Source organism: Lepidochelys olivacea (genome assembly GCF_965140295.1).
Source record: "Lepidochelys olivacea isolate rLepOli2 genome assembly, chromosome: 3".
NCBI classification, from domain to species: Eukaryota; Metazoa; Chordata; order Testudines; family Cheloniidae; genus Lepidochelys; species Lepidochelys olivacea.
The window spans coordinates 162,798,023-162,823,474 of record NC_140413.1 but is presented as its reverse complement, the minus strand read 5'-3'; the positions used below and the strand labels follow the sequence as shown (position 1 = coordinate 162,823,474).

The 25,452-nt window shown below is 41.0% G+C and overlaps 2 protein-coding genes across 3 annotated transcripts; one reads left to right on the top strand and one right to left on the bottom strand.

The window, feature by feature from the left end:
* Positions 1-6,405: 6,405 nt before the first annotated feature.
* On the bottom strand, positions 6,406-13,559 carry SLC30A10 (solute carrier family 30 member 10). Of its 2 annotated transcripts, none has more exons than XM_084622701.1 (4): positions 12,970-13,559; positions 12,088-12,171; positions 8,744-8,983; positions 6,406-7,889 (listed from the first exon to the last, which is right to left on the bottom strand). In XM_084622701.1, exons 1-4 carry the CDS (start codon positions 13,496-13,498, stop codon positions 7,417-7,419), a joined length of 1,326 nt encoding a protein of 441 aa, XP_084478827.1. In that variant the 5' UTR covers positions 13,499-13,559; the 3' UTR covers positions 6,406-7,416. The 2 variants fall into 2 exon arrangements, with proteins under 2 accessions (XP_084478827.1, XP_084478828.1); XM_084622702.1 differs by having other exon boundaries at positions 6,406-7,886.
* On the top strand, positions 12,953-21,067 carry LOC311518882 (uncharacterized protein; the record flags this gene model as incomplete). Its single annotated transcript, XM_084624946.1, has 4 exons — positions 12,953-13,408; positions 13,862-13,940; positions 18,946-19,066; positions 19,916-21,067. The coding sequence occupies 4 exons, from the start codon at positions 12,953-12,955 to the stop codon at positions 20,082-20,084; spliced, it is 825 nt and encodes a 274-aa protein (XP_084481072.1). The 3' UTR covers positions 20,085-21,067.
* Positions 21,068-25,452: the final 4,385 nt, after the last annotated feature.

Genomic DNA, 25,452 nt, shown 5'->3' with positions numbered 1-25,452 from the left:
CATCACCCCGCTCTGTGGCAGGGAACATCACAAACAGTGTCTCTGGAATGTCAGGGCAGTTCACAGTCTGTTCCTTGTGAGTCCCAGGCCGCCTTCTCAGGCCCTGGCTGTGCTGCAGGGATGCTGTGGGTTGGACACTTGCTCTGGTGGTGGCCACATGCTCTCAGGCTCTAAGTGCCAGGACCCTTCATCCCAGTGTCGCCCCCCCCCCCGCCCTGTCGGGGTTATGATCCCCCTCCAAGCCTGGCCTGCAGAGCCTCTTGGCTGAGGCATCTCCCTGTGCTGGGCCTGCTGCCCAGGGTCCCCCTTGCTCTCCCCAGCTGCTCACCGCACATGGCTCCGGCCTGCTCCAAACCCAGCTCCACCACTCTGTCTCAGCACTGCTGCTGCTCTGTGGGCTGCTTCTGTGACTCTGCTCCTAGCACTGGCCTCCTTCCTGGGCTGCTTTTCTGGCCCCTCTGGCTCTGGTTGTTGCAGCTCTCCTCCCAGGGCTATTCTGGTCCCTCTGGATCTGGCACAGCTCTGCTCCCCAGCTCAGCTTTGGCCCCTGCTTTCTCCTTAGCTCAGCCCCACTCTATCTGACCCAGGCAATTCCAGCTTACATGGAGGACAGGACCCCCTGGCCTCCTGACTCCCTGATCAGGCTGCCCACCCTGTCATTCAGGCTGACCTGGAGCATTGGCCTGTCCCCATTGTTCCTGGGGACTGTCAGTCTCGGGGTCCTGATTTCCCATTGACCCTTCCCCTTTTAGTATTGGGAGCTAGCCAACCAAAACACCCCCACTGAATGTTAGTAAGGGGGCAACAGTCCCCTTACAAATACACTGGTATTCTTGGGCAAAAGAGCCTCCTGAAATTTACTCACAAAATTCCCACATGTGCAAGCATAAACACCTGTATTTGCACATGCATATTAGAATTTGTGAGCCTAATTAATTTTGCCTGTATAAATAGTGAGGTTTACATTCACAAATCCACACATTTTGTGGATGCTTTTTTTGGAAGTCATTTTTAAAATGTGACCTCCTGCATCGGACCAAATTCTTTCCAATTCTTCTGTGGCTTCTTGGGAATAGGAAAAGACCTGGACAGTAACAACCTTTTTAGTAAGGAAAAATAATGAGTCATAAAGGCTAAACAATGGCCTCTATATCTCCAAGGCCTTCAAATGGTTGACGTTAGCCCTCTAAGCATGTTGCTATGTGCTGTTGGAAGAATACTATAGGCCTTTCAAATGTTGATAAGTTAAATGTGTCAGAGCTAAAGCTCTGACAAGCTCCAGCTTTCCATCCTTCCCTCACTCCCCTTACCATAGAATATACTGATTTCCCACAAATGTTTTTTATATGAACACTGGAAATGTAGCTCATATTAATGCTTTAGTTATTAGACATATTAATCAATATAAAAGTTGACCTTTATTATGGAGTGTTTCCATAATCTTTATTATATAGTAATACTAAAGGCATGCACAGTTAATACTGGTCTTGCTGAACATTGCTAATACAGATTTGTGCAAATCTGCCCTTGCTCTTTGTAGCCACGTGGGCAGGGAGGGAAGCAGAGTGAATGCAGTAGGCTCCTGGTGGTGCCTGGTTCAGGTTAGCTAGGTGGAGGTAGGAAGAAGCTGTATGGTTGAGCATGCCTTACAACTCCCTCAAAAAGCGGCAGTGTATGCACCCTCCCTACACACTGCTGCACACTCAGATGGTGCCAGGGGCCTGCTTTGGAGATCTGGCCCATGAATGAGTATGTTTGTGCCCCAGGGGGCACTAGCAGGGTATCCTGCCTTGCTCCTGCATCAGTTCACAAGCTGGGTTTCACAGGACACAGGCTCCCTTTGCCCTCTTTCCCCCACTAATGCATCTGTGTTACACAGATTTGGCCCTTTACCAGCTGGAAAACACCAACAGCTTCATCCTGGGACCTGTATAGCACAGAGGATTAAAGCTCTAAGGGTAACTTCCACAGGTGGAAATCTAGATTTAAATCTTGTTTAGTTCACATGCCCAGAATATGTTTTGTCTCTTAGTTGACTCTGGTCCACACTGCAAAACCCCAGCAGAAGTCACAAGCGTTGCTCAGAACTGGCACTGGAATAGCAAACATGAATTGGCAGAGCTTTGTGGTGACACTGAACACATCATCTGCATTCTGTACATACAGTGCCTGGCTGTAGCCACTACCCTTTCTTAGATCCTCAGTATCAAGAGCTCTAAATTCACTCCACAGTGTAACAAAAACAGTTTGAGTGGCTGAAGATAAACAAAGAGGGCCAGGTTTTCAACATCCAACAGGTCCCCCATTTCTTAGTGAGCTGTGGGATGCTGAGCACATTTGAAAAATGGTTTGTTTTTTCAGTCTAAACCTCGTTCTCCCTTCAGAGGCAAGATTCACAATGAAGTCAAGTAGTCAACAAGTCCTTGGCTCAGGATTGGTCCTTAACAATCATGGACATGTTAAATCAATTTCATATATTGACTTTAGGTCTCCAGTTTCTAATACACATCAAGCACGGGACTGCCAGTTTCTTTAAAAATACATTTTATTATAGCACCTCTGAACTTTCTTTACTTTGAAAATAATATAAAATGTACATAACACATTAAGAAATCTCTCATTAACAGTTAATAAAATGACTGACGTTTACAATTCAGGGATTTCAATGAGCAAGGAAATAATAGTGGCACATTATTCAAATCATATACTGTATAAAAGGTAGAAAACAAGTTTTTAAGCAACGTAACTCCAACATTGTAACAAAACCTTACAGTGATGTCCTCATATAAGGCATCACAGTCCAAAATAAAGCATTTATGGTACATCCACCATACAGGACACATAATTCAGACTGCATAGTAAGCAGGTTCTATAGAAATCTTTAACATTTTGATAAACTCTTCTGCAACTTGTTCCTTTCATGTGTGAAAAATCAATGGTCAAACTCTTCCTTGAATTAAACCCTGTGGATTTACTGATTTCATTTTATCCTCTCATGGTCACAGGACAGCCATTTAAAAAAAAAAAAAAAAAAAAAAAAGCTGGACTATTTGTGAAGAACTCAAATTATTCACAGCAGTGTGAAATTCATCCTTGTGTAGAGGGTCAGCACAAGGCTGCCCCAAGCATCCACATGGTGGACGATCAGATGTTAGCAGCCTAAAAAACAACAAAGACCACTGTTGCTTAGTCTTGTAGTTAGAACTACAGAAAACTCAAAGATTTGGGGGGGGGGGGAGGGGAAATAAGGCTGAATTCCCAGGAAAAAATGTTTGGAAGACACTGGAATGTTGAGAAAGGGAATGGTGTAATCAAATAGGAAAGGGCAGAAATACAAACGATCCTGACAGCAGAGAGAATTTAAAATGTTCAAAGATCAATTTGCAATGGTTTTGTATCTCCTCTAGCAACAAACACAAAGGAGGAGGAGGTGGCAAGAAAAGGTCGATCTGAGTGAGGAGTGCAAAAGATAAATCAGGGAATGAAAGAGGCAGATGCAAGTTGTAAGACAGGTACAGGAGAAGAACTAGACAGCTACAAAAAATAGGTGGTGTGTAAGGAAATGCAGACAATAAAATGAACTATCAAAGCCAAAGAGAATGAAAAATGGCTGCACAAGAGCTCAAGTATCTTCCTACAGAAAATAAAGAGCAAGAGATCGGATGAAAATTCAGTAACACGAGGGAGGCACTGCTAAGAATAAGTTAACTGAATTCCTTCTCTTACTCTTTACAAAGAAAAATGGGGGCAAGATGACAAGTATAGCAAAATTATTGGGAGAAAATATATAAATATAATCCGTATGGCTATGATCAGAAAGAGAGAACAAAGAAGACTGAGAACTTGAATTCACTTAGATGTTTGGGCCAGATCCTCAGCTAGGAAATCTGAGCATAGTTCCACTGAAGTCAATGGAGTTATACGAATTTACTCCAGTTGAAGATCAGGTCCCAAAAGACTGATCTGCAAATCCAATGCATAAATAGGGCACCAGGAAAAACAACGAGGAGTCCTTGTGGCACCTTAGAGACCAACAAATTTATTTGGGCATAAGCTTTCGATGAAGTGGGTTCTAGCCACTCCTCGTTGTTTTTGCTGATACAGACTAACACGGCTACCACTCTGAAACATGGCACCAGGGTGAGCTGGGTAAGGGGATAAAGAACTCTCTTATCTAGCAAATTAAGAGGGTGCTTATAAGTTGAAAGCAGTTCAGGAGGAAGAAGATGGATGACTAGTTGAATGTCATCTGTATTTTAAACAGATTTCATTCACTATAGGCAACTATGACAAACTGAAAGGAGGAAAGTTGAGAGAGGTTCTGAGGACGCCAATCTGGTGTGGGATGGAGGGCAGTAAATCAGGAAGGGCTGAGGATAGCACCCACAATCAGATAGGAGATTTTAGGTAACTGAATGCAGAAAAATGTAACAGAATTAAAGAAACCAGAATGGAATGTATGCCAAAATATGCTAAGCTACAATCTATGACTCAGAACAAGGGTCTGTAGATAAGGATGAATAAAATACTGAAACAAACAATGGGGTAAACAAATTTCAAGAGAATTAAGAGACACTATGGGAATTCAAGGGAAATCGCTTCACGTCCAATAGCTAATGGATAGAATGGAGTATCTCAGAACAAGGAACACCACGAACAACCAGTATAACTTGTTTTGTAATGGACTTAAGAAAAGCATTTTGAGGAAGAAAATGTTGTGTAGCATAATCCTAAATAAAGGCAGAGACTTCATCCTACCAGGTTTCCTGTCCTGCTACTATCCTGAAAGTGCTCATCATCCCTACAGAGGGGAGGCAAGGCCCATCTTCATAATTAAATGCTTTTAAGTAATTTAAAAAGATTTAGTACAAGGAAGCTATTTGATTTCTGTACCTAAAGATTTCTATAGTCCCCACTATTTGCTTATCTATGCAAAGGTCACAGATAAAGTATATTAACAGGTAAGCATACAAGTAGAAGAGAATTACTTCACTATACATTCAGGTTACAATACTTTAAAGAACCTGAGAAGTAGGTAACCACCACTCTATCAAACATTGGAGGGGGGGGAAAGAGAAAGAAGATGGTCTATATAAGCAAACATCAAGGCATTACACACTTACTAGTTTTTTGTAATTCCAGAGTCATAAACAATACTGACAACCAATCTTTCAAACTTAATACAAAACATGGTAACTTGATTTAAGATGTATGTACGCAAGTATGAAGGTGTGATTTTTTTTTTTAAGTTCCATCATACTAATAGTTATGATTTGGGGGAAAAAATTTTGCCATTTCTTCTTTGATTCTCAAAAGGAAATATAAATAATATTAGATACAAAGGAAACTACATTTAAATAACACCACAGTTATATACAAACCCAACAGAAGCAAAGGCAGTCTTAAGCTCACGCCATATTCTTTTAAAAGGCAGAGCAGTATAAAAAGACGTTGTTTACTGACTTGTCATATTGTGCAACACCCTTACAGCATGACTCTGCAGTCCTTACATCCAAACCTCCAACTGACATAAATGGGATGACTGGGTCAAAGAGAGTGCAATATCGACATACAATTTAATCTATATAATAAAAATGGATCTATTTACCCAAGAGATAAAACCTGCTTAAAGAGAATAAATATAGGTCTTAAATGGGTATTATTTGCCATGTTGATGCCATGTTGGCTCCTTCAGAAAATGGAAGTTCTCGAGCAATGAGAAACAGGGCTGTATGCTTTAAGTCTTGCCTTTAAGATTATGTTAAGAGGAAGTAATTGGCTGTACTAAATATGGGTGTGCTACTTTCAAACCAGCCTAACCTACGGGTCCTGGAAGTTTACCAGCCCAGGCACAGAATCTCTTTGCCCATCCTCACAAGGCGATGCTGAATTATGGGCCATGAAATAAATAGGGAGCGTACCCTGGGTGAATAGGATATTGAAAGGCTGTTTTTGACAGTGAACCCATGCTGAAGGTTCTGATTGTGAGCACTGGTAGAGCTGCCTAACATGGTGAGGTCAAGTGGCATTTTCAGCCAGGGTAGGTAGGGTTCCCTCTTGGAAAAGTATACTCACCCCAGGCCTAAGCCCAACCCTAGTGGTAGGATGAGGTGTTTTGTTTTTCCTCAAAGCACCTGAGAATGGATTCTAAAAACATAACTAGGAGGCTACCTAACATTTCCTAGTGATAGTGTAATTTGTGCACATAACACAACGTTTTGAAATATACCTCTGTGGGAGAGGGTGGGAAGCTTAAACCCTTTAAAATGAACCCAAAGAAGCTACCGTGATAAAATCAAGGCAATAAACTCCCACTGTTTTAAAACAGCTCCCTTTAAGCATAAAAATTGTATATCAAATTTTAAGGAACTTTCTTAATAAACAAAAAAAAAGGTTGAACTGTGTCTTACTGAAAAGAATGGAATTGCAGAATCAAAGTTATTCATGAATAGGTAACACTAGCTTATTTATTCATTCATTATGAATGACAACTAAGATATGGTATGTTAAAGAAATCATAGTAATTCCCACCTAACTTGACACATTAGACCCAGTGTAGTTATTACAATTACTTTGGTCAGCAAAACAAATTGAGTTTTAAAATCAAAATGGTGAACAAGCATAGAATTAATTGGATGAGTGTCTGCATATCCATTTACTAGAGTAGCTACAATCCTCATATGAAATTAATTATTATCAAATGTCCCTATGCTTTAATGTCAGCAAGTGTATTCTTTACACTAATCAGAAATAAAAATACTAAGGTTTAAAAATTACTACTATTAGAGAAGCAAGAAATCAGTTTCTGCTCTGTCCCCTCAAAACAAGAGGCAGTCCAGAAAATAATGAAAGTCAAACATTCCTGTGTGTGTTTTCCAGCTATCAGACACTTTGATTTCATTCACAGGCTCACAGTTCAGAAGCACAAGAGTTACGGTTACAACTGAAAATTCCTGACTATGTAAACCGAGTTTAAGGATTAGTGAAAACCATATCTATTAAATTCCTTAATGATGATACAATAGTTCAATCCAGTAGAATCATCAACACACTATAGGGCTTTCATGAAGCAGCCTGTTTCAGTAAAAAGACCAGAGTTTTATTCCCAGTGCCACTGGCCATAAACTGCGAGCAGTCTACACTGAAGTACACCTGCTACACTCTAAAAATAAAAATTCCCATCTAGTTAGTTCAAGAAATTTGTGTTAAATTGCCTTACAACTATTTTAGGTGAATGCAAAAAATGAAGATGATAATCCTTATTTCAGATAAACAGGTTTTTACATATGTTTTGGTTTATAACTATAACACAGATGGCTTTTCCAATGCGCATTTCAGCTCCAACCAGTGGCCTCTGACCTTTTGGCCATTAGGGCTTGTTCTATACAGAGATTATGAAGTGTAAAATTAAGTGTTTCAAAAATGTGTACTGTGTGGATATGATTTGCCATCTGATTTTTTACAATTGTCTGTATTTTTTATTCCATCCCCTGCCAATATATGCTCAATAGGAATTTCAACACCATTTTTATTTAAACTATTGTCTTTATGCAGTGTTGCGGGAAGGCCATTTTTCTCAGGATAACCATTATCATGAGTAAGTTCAACTTCCTGCTGAGGGCAGCACAGCTGAGAAGCACAAGCTTTTGAGATACAGGGTGAGCTGCATATTAGCTCAGAGGTCTTGTGGTCAATGTACTCTGGTTGGATGGTTACAGAATGGATCCCTGCTTCGTGGAAAACCTCCCGCATTTTATAAGAGGCATCTTGGTAATCAGAAGTGGTTTGGCACTTGACATGAAGGGTAGCAATATTCTTCCCACCTGCCAGTTCCCAGACATGCACCTCATGAAGGCTGCTAACCCCTGGCACATCAGTTAGTCTTTCTGCTAGAAAACATAAGAGAAAATAATTTAAGAGGGTTGTTCGGGGGGGGCCAATTGCAAGTTTCTGGTTATTATGAGGAATAGTGTTTAAAAGCCACAGCCATGAAGAAAGACACCTATCAATGCTCATCCACTTAAGATATAAGCATGTGACTTTTTAAAAGTAGTTGTATGTAATGTAACACCGACACCCCCTTCAAACTTCAACTTTCTCCTAGTCATCCAGGGTCTGAACTAAGTCGCTTAACTTGGGGACCAATCCTTTGGACATGCCTTTAACGCTTATTGGCTTCAAACAAAGCTGAGGGCACTCAGCACTTTGTAGGATCAACGTTAGACTGTAATCTCCTTGGGGCAGAGATCATGTCTTCCCTGTTCTGCTCAGCTCAGAGCCTGATGGAATTCAAAAAAAAAAAAAAAAAAAAAAAAAAAACCACACACACACCAAAGAAATCTCTTAAGCGTGCATTTATAAAGTTACAAAATTAACCAAACAATGCTACTGTCAATTAACATTTCTAAAGCGCTTTGAGATCCTTGGACAGAAGGTACTAGGAAGTACTATTATAATTCAGTGTTGTTCCACTAATAATATTTTGTGTGGGTTGTTTGTTAACAGCTCAAGGTCTGGTATTTTTATGTATTGTTGGAGTACCACATTCTCAAAATGCATGCTTTAACTAATCCACAGAGATTTGAGTCATGTTGCTAGGACACACACATGTGACTCCATTTCTCACAGTTCTTGAGAATTTAGAGCTGCTATGAGTATATAATCCAAACATGTCATTCCAGAAATAACACGAGCACTAAAGTATGTCACTATAATTAATAAAAACTCAAAAAAATTGACTTACTCAGTACTTGCATATTAACACCTTTGGGAACCATCTGCAGCAAAATGGTTGCGGTCTCTTTGATAAGGGGGAAGGCAGAGGATAAGATGATGACCACCATAACTATGGTCAGGCTTGGATCAATGTAACACTGCCAGTTACACGGGGTATTGGCATCCAGGGGAAGTGCATAGAATATTGCAGCAGCAACTACCACAACCACAGATCCAAGTGCATCTCCCATCACATGTAAAAGAACACCTGAAATAAATGACATAATACCATTTTGCATAAGCCTTCATTTGGAGGGGGAAAAATCCAGATGAACTGTTAGACTTTTGAATTTATTTTGTTCAACATGAAATTGCAGCATTTAGGAAATCAGTACCATAATCAGATATAAAGCTTGCAACAGCGGAGAAGAAAACAAGTGGGGTGGGTGGGACAAGCCTGAACAACTATATGGTTGCATAAATTTGGTGGGTTATTAAACATTTAGGCTACACAACAGATCCACAGAAGTTAGCACTGAACAGCATGCCAACGTACAATGTTTTTAATCAAACTGCTGGAGCTTACTATGAGCTGGGTACACCTATAAAGGGCAATCAATTCGTATCATGATTATGGATGATCAAATAACCGAGCTGCTAAATGAGGCATAGTGCACTTCTCTCCTAAGTAGATCAATTATTCTCTTTTGATAGCAGTTCTGTGACCTTGCTGAGTTCTGAAATAACAGCAGTAATATAACTAAACAACACTCACTTTGGAGGGAGGGGAAAACTTCTAAGTACACGATACAGAGATGGGCCTGAACCAAAACGACAAATCCAAACACTGGACAAGTTTGGATCCTGATCTGAGCTTCAGAACTCACATAGCTTTATACAGGCCAAATTAACACACACACACACACACACACGCTTCATTTGCGCTCAGACTGTGAGAATAACTCAGTTTGGGTCCCAATTTTTCAGCTTGGTTTCATCTCTTTTAGTGTAAGTATTTGTCCTAGTGCAAGTTCAGAAAACACCGCATACAGCTCTTCTACTTACTTCCACAGTCATGGAGGGAAAAAAAGAATGAGAAAAGTGTATACATTTTAAAAGATGCCTGTAATACCTCTCTAGGCCAGCCCTGTGCATTACATTGAGTAAGATAATGTGCTTGCTACACATTCACAGTAATCTTAGAATCTTTTTTAGAGTAGCAGCCGTATTAGTCTATATTCACAAAAAGAAAAGGAGTACTGTGGCACCTTGTTAGTCTCTAAGGTGCGACTAGTACTCCTTTTCTTTTTAGGATCTTCTGTTTTCTTCTTGCAAGAAGTATCTTTCCCTTGATGTGCTTTCTAACAATCTCCCCAGTCCAAACTTGCATTTTAACATAACCCATGTTAGATGGTAATACTCTACTTTTATAAGACTAACTTGCCATTACTTTTTATTTTTGGGTGGCAAGGGGATAAGCGGAGTTGCCGCCTCTAAAAACTTCCATTTTCTTATAAGCTTCACTCCTACATCTCTCAACTAGGATAACTGCTTATAGCTCCCTCGTAAACCTATCAATGCTCAGCTACGAGTTTTCACTTTGCAATGATGTAAGACACTAAACTCCCTAAGGCTGAGAACACTGCCTTTGCTACCACTTCTTACCAATTTGGGGCCCAAATGCTGATCCTCCACATGGGAAGGGAAGGCAGTATATCACTAGACTGCCTTGAATCACTCATTAAGAGCCAAGTAGTCATTAAGTCACTAGCTTTCAGCTGAAGGAAGTTTCTTCCTGGTAGGGTTAAGAGAACTCTCCTTTTTGGTTTTCCAGAGCAATCTGCTGCCTAGAGGTCACAAGGGTCCTGAGTTCAGTTTTCGCTGTAGTAATCGTGGAAACCTCACTGCTTTCCATTTAAAATTAAATTGGACTGGAGTATGTACTGCAGAGTTTACTTCTGCACTGACAAGGGGGAAGGACAAGATGCAATTTCCCTATAATTCTCGGATGCTAACTGTGGATGTCTACACGAGGGAAATCCTAAAATGTCCCATCATTGCAAATATTGATTCAGCTCCACTGGTATTAGCAATATTGGGAGCCCTAATGAGGATGGGCTGCTCAGTGCAGCTCATATTTTGAGCACCACGACAATTAGATCTACTCTGAGCAGAGTTAGAAGATACAGTGCTTAAAATGCACACCTTAGTGTGCCAAATACACTAGCATGTGGTATTTTGAGGATATCACATCCACCATGAAAGTCTGCTGAACCTGACCTCTAGAAGTTCAAGTAAGTGCCACTGTTTTAGCATATGGTGCGGTTTTGCAGAATACTTTTTTACACTGGTATAATAATGAAAACTTTGCAAATCTTTGCCATATACTAAAAATAGACACTCACCTGACCGGACCACCCCCTTATATTGGATTCACTTGGCACTATCTGCATAATGGATGTGGGAACATCACACTGGTGCAAGAGATGGTGATCTGTGATCAAGAAAAATCTTTGCTTAACATTTTTAATAGTGTTTTGATTAAATAAAATGTTAAGTATTATTGGTGGGACTTTTCTGTTGTTTTTAAAGAAAAAGTGTATTTAAAATCAGTTATGCTCTGGATGCATTTGGGAAACTCAGGATGTATCCACATATCTAGTTAGTTTTGTTTGTTTATTTTAAGGCCATGCAGGTTACCTTCAAGAATAGGTTAATTAGCATATTTCATTCTGCAGATATTCAGAGCTCTGTGGATCCTTTCTCGTGTTGGACAGAAATAAATATTTTGAGAAATAAATGTGAGGAATGGGCTGCTTGGAGGAGAGGTGGTCCGTAAGAGGGTCTCTGTCAGGAAACAGTCCACAGAACAACAGGGCTGCAGAACCACTATGCTCTTCTTCAGTACTCCTTACCCAACTGACTATGGGGCATCATTGATACCAGTCTTTAAAGAAAACTGTGCTCCAGCTCTTCAGCTAAAAATACTGAAATACTATGGTAATGATGCTCAAGAAATAGACCAAAAAGAAGAGAATGGGGACTTCAATCAGCTAAAATTAGAGGAAGAGACTTTGAAGATAAAGCTGTTTAAAAGGGTGCAATCAAAAATAAAAATGTGAACACATACAAAGGGCCAGACCCTCAAATGCTCCATTGATTTCACTGAAGTAATCATTGCCACTTCAAACCATTTGGGGACCTGGCCTAAGAACGTAAAAAAACCCCGAGATAGTCAAAAATTGTGAAAACTATCATCATTTTTATTTTCATTGGAATTCTGAAAACAAATAAAAATTGAAATTTGGAAAATTTTGACCAGCTCTACTTCAGAAGTCTTTAAACAAAACAAAACAAAACAAAAACCCGTACCTCTGATGTTCAAAGCTTCAGACTTTTTCTCTTTTTTCTGTACTGTCTGCTCTTCAGGCCTTTTCTGAGTGTTCAGGGAATCACCTGCATTCAAAGAAACAACCCTGTGTTGTGTATAAATTCTACAAACAGAAAAAAAAAACACACCAATCTTCTCAACACCAACTTATTTTAAAGAGAAACAAACATAAACTCAAGAAAAAGTCAGTCTCTGGCCAACATCTCTTTAATCAACGACCCTTCTCCCCCTGCCTATTTCAAACAATACAGTATAGAATACATACAAGCGTGAAATATGTAGGATGTTTGCATGGAGTTTGTTCACAGTGCGGTTACCATTAGAGCAATCTTTGGAGGAGATTCCACTGCAAACAATAGACAAGAGGATGTTTCCTTTTATTTTAAGGTTCTCTCTCCCTCTGTCCCCAAAGGAAGAGCCACAACCACTAACGAGGTCATTAGGGTATCACAATAGCAACAAAACTATAGAAAAGGGGAACATGAAATAGCAGAGGAGGAAGGAGGGGATGGAGCCCGAAAGGACATAGAAAAGGGAAGATTGATAGATTCCAAGGCCAGAAGGGACCTCCATGATTATCTAGTCTGACCTGGCTAGGAAAGGCCACAGAATTTCCCTGGAATAATTCCTAGAGCAAGGCTTTGAGAAAAGCATCCAGTCTTAATTTAAAGAGGACAAGGGGAAGGGGGGGAGGGTGGAAGAGGAGAGGAAGTGGGGGGGCAGGATGGAGGGCCGGAATGCGGGCAAGAGAGAGACAGAAGGAGAAAGGGAGGGGCAGAACGGGAGAAGGGAAAGCAAAGGGAAGAAAGGAAGGAGGAGGGGCGAGAAGAGCCGGGGCGAGCTAGGATGCAACTGAAAGGCACCTGCTTCAGCAGCCTCCTGACACTCCACCACGGCCGCCTCCTCCCGCCCGGGGCCGGGCACCACCTGAAGCGGCTCCGGGGTGGCGGCGCGGGGCTGCAGGCGGCTGCAGCAGGAGCCCCAGTCCTGGAAGATGAGCAGCCCCACCAGGTTGACGGCCAGGCCCAGCGCCCCCACGATGAGCACCAGCGCGGGGCCGTCGATGGGCTCGGGCCGGGCCAGGCGCAGCACCGCCTCCACCAGGATGGTGAAGCAGAGGGCGGTGAGGAAGACGGCGTTGCTCAGCGCCCCCACCGCCTCGGCGCGGCCGTAGCCGTAGGTGGCGGCGGGGCCCCGGCGGGCGCGGCGGGCGATGCGGCCGGTGGCGATGCCCACGCACAGCGAGATGAGGTCCGAGAGCATGTTGAACGAGTCCGACACCAGCGCGATGGAGTTGCCCAGGTAGCCGGAGACCAGCTCGGCCACGAAGAAGCCGGCGGTCAGCACCAGCATGAAGATCAGGCGGCAGGTCTTGCCCGAGTAGCGCCCCATCCCGGCGGCTGGCCCCGGACCCGGAGCGAAGGCGGCCGGCGCGCCCCTGAGCCAGCGCCGAGCCCCGCTGCCTGCAAGCCCCGCCCTGCGCCCTGCCCCGGGCCGAGCCTCCGCGCCCAGCTTATATGCCGCGGCGCCAGGCAGCCCGCCCCCGCCGCGCCAGAGGGTGGCACCTGCCCAGCCCGGGGAGGCGTTACCCGCTCCCCGCCCTCCCTGGCTCGCCTGTCGGGACCAGGGTTTTGTTCTGGGTAAAACCATCGCCTGTTTCCAGACCCTGGTCGCGGGGAGGGGGGTGAGAGATGCAGGTCACAATCCTCCGGGCAAACGCGGGTGCTGGCTGACGGGGCTGGTTTTTTCTTGCAGCATGGTGACAGGGTATATGATGTGGAGATGCAGTCGATGGCACCCTCGCCTTTGGATCAGCGTCAGCACGGTGCTAGCGGTGAGTTCCTCCCCCAGCTGTGTGTGGCTCAAAAGCTTGTCTGCCTCCTCCCCCCACCTTGTCTCTCCCCCTCACAGCCGCGGCAGCCCCAGGAAGGGCACATAAGGGCCCTTGTGAAGAGGCAGAGAGAGAGGTTTAGCTACTGGAGATAGAAAAGGAGTACTTGTGGCACCTTAGAGACTAACCAATTTATTTGAGCATGCGCTTTCCTGAGCTACAGCTCACTTCATCGGATGCATACCGTGGGAACTGCAGCAGACATTATATACACACAGAGATCATGAAACAATACCCCCTCCCACCCCACTGTCCTGCTGGTAATAGCTTATCTAAAGTGATCATCAAGTTGGGCCATTTCCAGCACAAATCCAGGTTCTACCGCAGGACTGTCCCTTACCCCCTGCCGGTACATGCCCAAATATGGTCCCCCTAGGAGAAATCCAAGGACTGTTGGTGGAGGGGGCTGTTTGGGGCGGGGAGGGGAGATTTCCAGGCCTGTTTTGGGGAGTCAGACTGTAGTGGAAGGAATAGTTAGGGGAGTTCATCCAAAGAATAAGCAAATAAATAGGTGGCTGGTTAGCTGAACTGTCATAGGCTTGCCCATCACTAAACTCCAGCGGCAGGATCTCAGTGCTCACCTCAGTCCAGAAATAGAGTTCTTGCTCTTCCCTCAGACACACGCACCATCTGTTTTGGTTTAAAATAAGGTACATAAGGAATGCCAATCTATGACAGAAAAATCTTGAATGCATAAACCCCTCCCTCCTCACATCAGCAAAGGACTGAGTGCATTGAGGAAATACACCTTTGAGAAGGGTTATGCCTTATTCCCTCTGCTGGATGCTTAAGGTACTCATCTAATTAAACAAAACAGAATTGGGAGGATTATGCTAGCCAGTAATGCTTGTTGCTAGAATCTTCTTAAAAGCCACATGATGGAATTGAAATAGGCTCTGTGAAGCAATTGTTACTAGATAGCCCCTTTCAGAAGCCCCTTTACAGAAATAAAAGTTATAGATTGTGACCTCTTGATTTCACCCACTACAAAGCTGTTTCTGGGGTGGGGGTGCAAGAGTAATTAAAATGACACAAGTAGCCTGAACAAGATGAAGTAAATTTATGTCACATCTAGAGTGTTCTGTGTCATGTAAATACAAAAAGTAAATAAGTAAACTTCCATGCCATGTATCCATTGTTGTTCCTATTCTCTTTTTCTTCATGATAAATCCTAAGAAGAATTGTGTGCGTGTGTGTAAGCGGGGAAAGGAGAGAATGTGTCTGTTAATACTACCCTTAACTGATCACGTAGCCCTCAAAATTTCAAAAAGAGATGCAGTAAATTAAGCTGTTTTCAAACTCTCTGCTAGGTTCTTACAAGAAGTATCAATGACACTGGAATTCCAGGGATCCAAAAAATGAACTTCCATTTTTCCTTTGCAAAATGTTTGTTCTCTGATCTCTAATAATAAATCAAAAATTCGGAGGTAGCTCCTGGAAGAACATCAAACTTGAATTTGATGCAGTTAGAAATCTGAGAATAGTTGACAGTTAAAAGAAAGAACAGTATTTCTTTAGAATTATATCTTGTAAGATAGCCTTTAAATTGAAAGAAACATTTTAGTGTTCAGACTACTACTTACCACACACGATTCACCCTAAATCCCATGGCAACTATCCCTGAGCCTGGCATCAAGAAAACCAATGGATTGACTGAATCTCCCTATTAAAAAAGACCAAAGCATATAGGCTACAATCGGAAACAGTAGACTTGTTAGGTCTGTCATAGTTTCCTAGAGCACCTAGGTTTGTTCCTAGAAGTCTTCCCATCCAATTTTCAAAGAACACCAACTCTATCAAGCTAGATAGATCTGATGAAATCACAGTCAGTGGTATTATGACTTAAAATATGTAATGGAGTCCAAATATCTTATGTGAATAGTAGAATATATATGTAAGAAAAGAATATGTGGCAATGTTTGTAACAAGATTTTAAAATTCTTCCACAAGCTGATGTGGAGCCAAAAGTGGCAAAAGGTTGACAAACTCAAACCAATCAAATTCTGTTGTGTTCAACACAGATTATTCTACTTAGTCCTCCTGAAAGCCTGAAAAATAAGTAGCACTGGAATGACAAAAGTCTTCTATTAAGCTCAAAAACAACAAGAATTTCCCTAGAAATCACTAAAAAGTTTTCAATCAATACAAGATATGTTTTCATTAAAAAGTCCCTCATTTTTTCACATCAAGTTCATCTTTAAGAGCCATAAGATTTAAAGCAAGTTCTGGGAGATCTAGCATGCTAGAAAGATGTTGAGTTCCAGGTGTATATCAGGTAGACCTAGGCAAAGTATTTCCTCTTGAACATTTTTTTGTTGCTGAAAAATGCAGTTTCAGCAAATTTGTGTTGGTCTGCTCTTTTCTCTTGTTGAAAAAAATTCTGACCATCCAACTGTTTTGTTTTGACATTTTTGAAACAAAACATTTTAATTTTTTGACTGAAAACAGCTTTTTCTTTTGAAATTTCCTTCGATTCTATTTTAAAAATATTAAAAACCCTTAAACCACTCAAAATTGAAACAAAACATTTCATTTTGGGTCAAACAAAACATTTTTGTGGGGAATTTTTTGTTTTTATTTGCTGAAATTTCAAAACAATTTGGCTTTGGGTCAACCCAAAAAGAATTTTTTTTCAGAATTTTCAGCCAACCAAAAAATCAGTTATTCTCACAGTTCTAATTTCAACTGGTTGAGTGAAACTAGGCAGCCATTGAGAGGATAATCTTCTACTGATGCACAGGAATTTACAAATGCAACTTCCATGTTATTTGGGTATTTTTGTATATATCCCTCACACACTCCTCATGTAATAAACCACCCTCTAACCATTAAAAATGTACAGATGCATACAAATTACTTGATAAAAAATTGTATTGAAAGCACACTTTAAAAAGGAGTCTCACCATAAAGACTAGCACAATAGTGGGAGAGGGTAACATCGTTAAAAATAATTCACACACTTCAATAATTTTAAACTAGAATTAACAAATGTATGATAAAAAAAATCTTAAATAATGGTATAAAATCAAATGCAGGGCAACTTTTCTATAAATTAAAAAAAAAATGGCCAGGCAATGGAAACCAAAATACCTTTTATAAGAGTTAAATCAACAGATTCCCCAAATAGAGAGTTAGATAAAAAACAAGACAATGGATCTTTAGTAAAATAATAAAATTCATAATACCAATTGCTGCTGTTAGTCACTGGCACTCTGTTTGCAATCAACAAATTCATTGCAGCCTGACAATTTGCAGGACTGGGACATAGCTGTTTAAAGTTAACATGAAGGCTCAAAGGATTTTGTTTTAGTAACATGTACAGTATTGTATTTGGAACTTGCTAATGCTAGGTAAAATATGCATTCATTCTCTTTGGAAAAAAATTGACATAAATCACAGTTCTGAACTCACTTCAAAAATCTTATAAAAACACTACAGTACAGTAATTATTTTGAAGAAATAGCACTAAAAATATTTTCAAACACCTCAGCAGCCTGTGACTAACTCATCTTATGTTTTAATACAATTAAAGATGACTCACTACAAAACTCAGAAGAAATACGTATTCTTTCTCTCAGTTCTGAACTTTTTTCGAATTCCCCCACCCAGTGCCCACTGGCTCTTACTTGCCCTGCATGTCAAGGTCAGACTTCTTGTTCTAACTTTCAAGACTTTACCCTTCTCTGAATTGCATGTTCCCAGCTTTGTCAGTGGAAGTAACCTTCATGCCTCTTTTGTTTCTTTCTCCCTGTTCTGCCTCCATGTGTTTTCCCATGCCAGCCTTCCCAATCGCTGCTCACCAAGCCACATACTCTTCTCAGCTAAATCACTCCTCAAAACCCACTTCTCCCTATTCCCTACACAAAGTGACTTAATTTTCCAAACAAGAATTATTCATTTAATTGAACCTTCAGGATAACCACGTGCCTCAACCGACTTAATTGTGTGATAGTTCTGTAACCCTTGTCCCATTCTGTCCTCTCTGTATTCTTTGTTAGCTTCACTCTTTGCACCCAAATTTAGGTCCTAATCCTGCAATCGAGACTGTGCGGGCAAACCCTTCTGCTACCAGGGAGTCCCATTGACTTCAGTTGGTTTCTGCCCATGTGAACATACCGTTCTGCCCATACCAATCCAGTTGCAGTATCAGAACCTTCGCTTGTAAGTTCCTTCAGGCAGGAACCATGTATTTTCAATTGCTTTGTAAAATTCTTAGCACACTGTGTATATATTTAAACAATGGAGTAATAAGTTAACTGGCTAATGTTAGTTCCAGTTACTTATCCAATATCTGGAATAACTGAACAAACCATTTCCATTAAAAGCAAGAGCCAACCCAAACCTCCACCCAAAACTTGAACCGAATCAAACTTGTTTAAGAGGTTCAGCTTACTTTTTGGTTTTCTAAATTATTTGTCCTTCTTGATTTCAGCTAAAATACTGTTAGAAAGGCTGCTGTTGCAGTTCCTCCATCCTAGTCAGAAGCAAAAATTGTTAGATGTCTTATGAGCAAGACTGTTCTCCTATTCAGTTCTGAATACCAAGAATACTTGGATAAGTATCCAGACTTTTGGGTATCTAACTTGTAAGGTTTGCCCAGCGCTAATTTTAAACACTTTAAAAGTAGGAACTCTGTCCCAAATTTAGCATTACTTTGTAATAGTGATATTCTTCCACTACTCAACAGAAGAGATAACAGAGGCTCACTTGTATATTACTGCCATCAAAGGCATAGGGCTGTGTGTGTTGATTTGAGTTTCATTGCTCAGAGAAGTTACAAAGTAGCGAGGGATTCAAAGGTAATAACAGATGTGACAATACAGAGAGATCAATTTTCAATCCATTTATAAGAAGTGCTTACCATGGAATAATTCCTTTATCCGGTGAGTGTTGGTATGAAAGTATTCTGTTCATAACTTTTTGTTTCTGGTTCTGTTCTCTACTGTAGCTCTACCTTTAATACTACTCAAAATAACACCTGTCAAATTGATGGAGAAAGAGCTACATCCTAGGGGACTGCTGAGGGTTTGGAGGACTGGCAATAGGATACAGAGATTTAGGATCACCAGGTCAGTAGTAGCCTAAAATCATTATCATCAGGCAGCTACTCGGTGGCTTTGATTAAATGTGTACAGTAACAGCCCACAGTTTCACCGTTTCAAGGACCCACTTCACAAAAACCATCACTACTCTTGGTGCCCTTGGGGTATGTCTTCACTGCAGAGTTAGGCTGGGCTCCAGCCTGGGCATTGCCCCTTCCATGCACACAGAAAAATTTGTAACCCGGGTTTAAGGGTGCTTTAAGACCAGGCTAGCAGGCATGGCATAGGGAGGTTATAGACTTGAGCTCAGGCTTTGCTCCAGCCCAGGCTGGCAACCCACCTACTTTGCAGTGAGAGAGCAGGCTAATCAAGCCCAGGTGTTGTTAGTCCTTCAGTGCTATCCCACAAATCCACCTGAGCTGTACTTTCTTTTTTAACTCCTCCCATTTTCTCCACTGAAAGACACCCTATACTGGCTTAGCATTTTAACCCCACATTTCCCTGCTCCATTTCTGTTGTGCTTCCACAGCATTTGAAGAGAGATGCCAGCCAAGGAACCTTCCTCCTGTGCTGCCATTTTTTCCAGAGGCTGACGCCAGCCTTCTGGTTAAGCTAGGGTGTGATATCGGTAAGATGCATAATTTGGGAAAATGTACCCAAAATGACATCTTTATATTTAATGGACAGGAAAGAAACAGAGGGTTGGGTTAGTGCACTGCAATTCGCTTTATAGTTTGCAGACTGATTTTCATCCTTAATGACATTATATTAAGAATTCTTGCTGCCAGATGCTGTTTGCTTTTGCCTTAGAACTGTCTGCATTAATGAGTCACTCCATTTGGAAGTTATTTACGTAAAATATTGTTCTCCTGTTAGTGCCACAAACAGCAGCTCCATGCTAGGCTACACAGACAGAGCATCCTGCGAATGGATTCACAGAGCAGTTCAGTTCAATGCAATGCTAAGAACCATAGGATATCCCACCAGAAACCCATCCCAGCTCTTACAACACTCTTGTGTGCACACACAGGCCTGGCATGGGTAATGCTTTGCTGTGCCTAGCCCTGGCGAACTCTGCAGTGGAGACATGCACCTAGTAGCCGCTCTGAGACTGCCATGAAAGACGGCCAAGGATTGATTGAACACAGAGGATTAATTACTCTCTCAGCCTAGAAGCGTCCCCTTCAGAACTGGGCTGAGAAATGTTGGTGGGTCAGCCTCAACTGACACATGGAATGATTTGATTCATAGCCTTAGAGTGGGTTTTATTTTTAAAAGACGCTGAAGCCTTGAAGACCTTTCAGGACGTCCTCCCTTCCCACCAACTCATCCTACGCTTAATATCCAGCCTACAAATGCCCTTAAATTTATCTAAATCACATCCATGTATTATCTGCCCTTCTGACATCTGAGCAATCCTTTTCTGATCACTTCAGGTACTTAGGAAGTCACTTCTTTTTCAGGTTAAAGATGGTCGGTCCCATTTACCTCTTCTCATACACTATCCCTGTCTGTCCTGAGTTAAACGTGGTGCCCACTATGTAATGCAATGTGGTTCAATGACGGCAGTATATAGGGGAAGTTAGTCATTTTTTAGTTTTTCACTGAAAATTATACTAAATCAGATTACCAGAACTTAATGTTGTCACTTAGCAGCACTTCTAGACTGAGGTTCAATGACAAACCCTGTGCATACATTGAGCTTCTATGCAGCATTACTTGACCAGTAAAAGAAAAGAACTGAGATGAGTTTAAACAGCACCTCAACATTGAAATTCTCAAATCTGCTATACTTACAATATTAAAGTTTTTTATGATCATATATCTAGTTATCTTAAAGACCTTTTATTTTCTTACTGTTGACATCAGATGCTGTAACATAATTCTGAAAGTTTGCCTGTACCTTGAATATGAACCCTGTCACCCAAAATTAAATTGTACAAACAGTTTTAGAATCAAAGGACACAAGACAGTTCTTTTTAACTTTACTACTGTAAACTGCTCTATGCAGTGCTCTGCATGCTTTACTTTCTGTGCTTGTAAAGTTTTAAGTTTTGCATTGAAACTTTTTTTTAAACAAAAAGGAAAATGCCTTTTTCATCAAAATGAAAATTTGTGGGGAAAAAATTCATTTTGATTTTGGTGGAGGGAGGAAAAGGCATCCACCCTTTTTAAGATAAAAGTTTCCACAAGAAGGAAGTGTGGAAAAGTTTGAAAAAAAGTAAATGAGAGAAAGTGGGGTTTTCCCCCACAAAAATTACACTTTTTGAAATTTTGAATATGTTGAAGAATTTCATTTTCAAATGTTTTGTTTAAAGAACAAAAAAATTCACAGAATATTTCAAATGAAACAAAAACACCCTTTGTTTTAAACATTTTCATGAAGTATGCTTTTCTTTTTTGGACCAGCTTTACTTATGAGTGGTTGACAGGCTCTTCAAAATCCATCTTTTCTGCCTTAAGATTCAGGGTCAAATCTGCAGTTAGGGTAAATGAGCATGGCTTCATTGCCATCACTGGAGCTTCACCAGTTTACCCATACTGAGGATCTGGCCTTGTTTCTGGATAACTGTTTACATGAAAAAGTCATCACAACTCATGGGCTTTGGAAGAATTTGCTGAGGACTGTTTAGCATATTATTTCAGATAAAGGGACTGATTAAAGTGCCTCTGAAAGACATAAAATTCAGCGGTGATAACTGATAAGCACCAAACATTGCTTTCAAGACTTATCTTTTCTCTCTTTAATTTTTTTTATTATTGTTGTTGTAATTATCTTAAACCAATAAAAATCTACCACAGCAAATCTGAATATAACTGTGCATTTTAGCCTAGATTGGGCTGACTCTTTGTTATATGCATGCACACTTCCCTATGATTGCATAGGAGCAATTGAGAGCTGAATATGGCCTTTCATTAATAATTACTTCTGTTGGCAAACATGTAGCTAGGGGCTAAATGGTATTATGCAAAATCCATTAGCACAGTGCACAAGGATCCATGAGAGTCAGGCGGTCAGTGAACTCAACGGACACTTTCTTGTTGACAACCATCTGTCTATAGAGAAATTTAACCAGAGCACTTGGCATATGCATCATTTACTATCTTTCAAGTGGTTAGCACTTCTCAGAAAAAAAACAGTTAATAGCCATCCACATGGTGAGCACATCTGTCAAATGGGAATATGGATGCTGACCTCCTTTATAAAGCTCTGTAAGACTTATGGATGAAAAGCACTATATAAGAGGTAAGTATGATTGATTATTATTCTGCTTCAGAGTGTGTGTTTGTGTGGGGGGTGAGAAAAATAGCTGTCACAGTCTCATGTACACAATTCTGGTTAACTTTATTTTGGGACACTGCCAATGACACATTGAGACTACATCAAGTGGGTGGGCCAGTCTTGCCCATGCACTCCAAAAATGGGCCCTAACTTTTGAGGAGAAAGGCAGGATTTTTGCCCCCTTCAGAAAGCATACAAAGCTTTTCAGCTCTGTTTTTCAGAATTGGAGAGCTACTTTTTGAGGAGAACAACCAGAACTATTTCACTGTAAGAACTCTGGACTCTAGGTTAAGGCTGAGGAGCCCTCAGATGACTCCAGAAAAAGACTGGAAGCACTGATAGCATGACAAATGTGATGATGAATGCAGAAAGAAAAGATGATGTGAAAGAAATGGAAACTACTTCGTCCATATACAGCAACCTAAAAATAGGAAAGTTTGGGGTCCCCCTTTAAAAAAAAAATCTAGGCCATTTTTAGCCATCCCCAATTACAATTATAAGATGATGTGAATTGCCACAGGAAAACAATGTATTGGTTTATCAGTCCATCTTGATTAGTCTTTGTGACTACTAATAGCTCTGTGCAATTTATCTTGTGTGTGTCACTTATTGGTACACTGGCTGTTGTATGTTAGTAATAGGGATTTGGGTCAGACTTTAGGTTTTCTTTCATCATACTCTCAAGGCAATTGAGAGAAATTGACATGGAGGCTTTCCTTGGCCTCTATAATTTCCTTCTTTCATAATACCTGATTTAAAAATTCTCTGCATGCTCTGTTCTCCCCTTGATAAGCATATGTAAACACCCTACCCAATAGTGTTAATAGATATTACATATCAAAAGCCAGGAACAGACACTTTAATCATCAAGTCTCACTCTCTCTTTGTCAAATATCAATTTTAACAAATTGAGAGTACAAACAGCACCTTGTTTTTAATTGGGTCTTCTGAGAGCAACTGTGATACAAATAATAAAAAACAAAGAATAAGAAAGAGCAGACAGTGTTTCTCCAGGCCCACACGGTTGTTCTGTTTTGCTTGTAAGAGTTGGAAATATCTGTAGTGATTGTAGAAAGCGGGCCATTGCTGCTATAATGCATGATTGCTACAGCTTATAGCTGGTGGTCTTTTACACTCACTAAAAATTTCTCCAGGCCATCAAGCTGGTGCAAGTGTGTTCATAAGCCAGTGAGTACACACAATGAACATTTTCCCCCTTTTTTAAATGTAGATTAATTTAATGCTCATGAAAATCTCTGTATTAACAATCCTAGAGCCTGAAAGCCTCCCTATTCACTGAACAGATAGTGGCAGTACAAGTTCTCCGCACAGTCTTCTTAATATGCTTCGACTCTGACCTGGAAAGTAACAGCCTCACTGCTGAGACCATCACAAAGGATGCAAATTAGTGCCAGTTGTGTTGTGGATACCAGGCAGGTAGGAACCAGAGTGAGACCACCAATTCATGTCACATACACCAAACAGCTACTACATCACTGAAAGCTCTTTGGGGCAGGTTTTGTGTGTTCTCATGACAAGTGTGGAACATGCCTAGTATAATAGGGCCCGACGACTAATTTGGTTCTCTAAGGCACTACTACAAAACAAATTAATTACCACCACCAATTTAGGCTTCAGTTTTGAGCTGGAAATGGGAGGTTCTCTACTTGCCGTGTGACTTCAGGCAAGTCAATTTCCCTAGGCCAGTTTCCCCATCTGGAAAAAATTGGGAAAATGGGCACCTGTTTTGTGAAGTACTTTGAGCTCTGTGGATTAAATGGCTTTGTAAGTGCATGGTATTATAACTTAATTGCCTGACTCAGTCAGTCTCCCTCAAAGATTTTTCTTCTCAAATACCAAACCTTATGGAAAATCCTGGTTCCATGAAAGTCAGTGGGAGTTTCCCAAAAAATAAAACTCAGCAGCAGGTCCACTTGCTCCGGCAGTTGTTTTTCCGCATCCGTTAAGTTGTGTATGTGTGATCTCAAACGGGAGAGCACACAGCATTGGAATGTATGTCAGCCACGTAGTTACTTTTTTATTTAAAAATGCCCCAATCATGGCAGAAGCAGTGTGTGTATAAAAACCATTAATCTGCTCTGAATGATTTGTATCAATCCTAAAACCTTCCCACCGACCCAACCTGTTAGAGCATTACCACTAGCTCACCCCTCAGCCTCACCTCCTCTGCAAAGGCCTGGAAAAATAGGTAAGCCTTGCAGTGTGCCTCAAATTCAACAAAGTCAGGTCCTGTTGGCCAAGGAGAAGCACAGTATGTATTCCATTTGGCCTCTGGCTCGCATGCCATATCCTATCTCATATGGAGGTTTCTAGTGCATTGTGAGTGTTCTCCATCATCTAAGAAGCGTACACACAGCACCAAAACTGTACTCGCTGAAGTGTATGGACCCTCCACCACATGGCTGTAACTACAAAGTGCATGTTTTCAGATTCTAGTTAATGAATTGTTGCTCATTACGTCCATCCACTGATTAGATTTGCCCCTTCAGTCCCAGACATTTTGTAAACAGCTCTATATCAGGTTTTGTTGTCTTTTCCACCAAAACAAAAAACATAGCCGAAGTACATGAAGGAAGACAGGAAAAATGCTTTCTCCAATTCAATATTTATTGTTTTTCTTGAGTCATACATAGTGGGACACAGTAATTCCCTGTAACACAGTGAGTCCACCAAGTGAGCTCCAGTGCACTGGTTGTCCAGGGAATATTTATTGTTTTTCTTGAGTCATACATAGTGGGACACAGTAATTCCCTGTAACACAGTGAGTCCACCAAGTGAGCTCCAGTGCACTGGTTGTCCAGGGAAAGCTGCTTAGTCACACAGAAGTAAATAGTTACATATCTTGCTAGACATACAAGAATAATCTGAAAAAATTGTGCAATAAAGCAAGCTCCTATATTATTAAATATTATAGGTGGGTCGGATAATACTGCCTATTAAGGTTGCCTGACACTTCCCACTATAAGTTACTGTTTTCAGTTGCTTATGACTTTGCCAAACTAAATATATTTTGCAAAGGCTGATAACTTGGCCAAATATGGGCAGATTTTCATGGGAATGGCAAAAGACATCCCTGACATGAAGCCCCCAGGGGTGTTTGTGAAGCACT

What these genes read in the sequence shown, in the direction of transcription:
- SLC30A10 (XM_084622701.1), bottom strand. Translation starts at nt 13,498, where the DNA reads ATGGGGCGCTACTCGGGCAAGACCTGCCGCCTGATCTTCATGCTGGTG. An exon ending in TCAGGAGGCTGCTGAAGCAG is followed by an intron (nt 12,172 to 12,969) that starts GTGCCTTTCAGT and finishes CTTTGAATGCAG; the next exon opens with GTGATTCCCTGAACACTCAG. An exon ending in TGTTAATATGCAAGTACTGA is followed by an intron (nt 7,890 to 8,743) that starts GTAAGTCAATTT and finishes TATGTTTTCTAG; the next exon opens with CAGAAAGACTAACTGATGTG.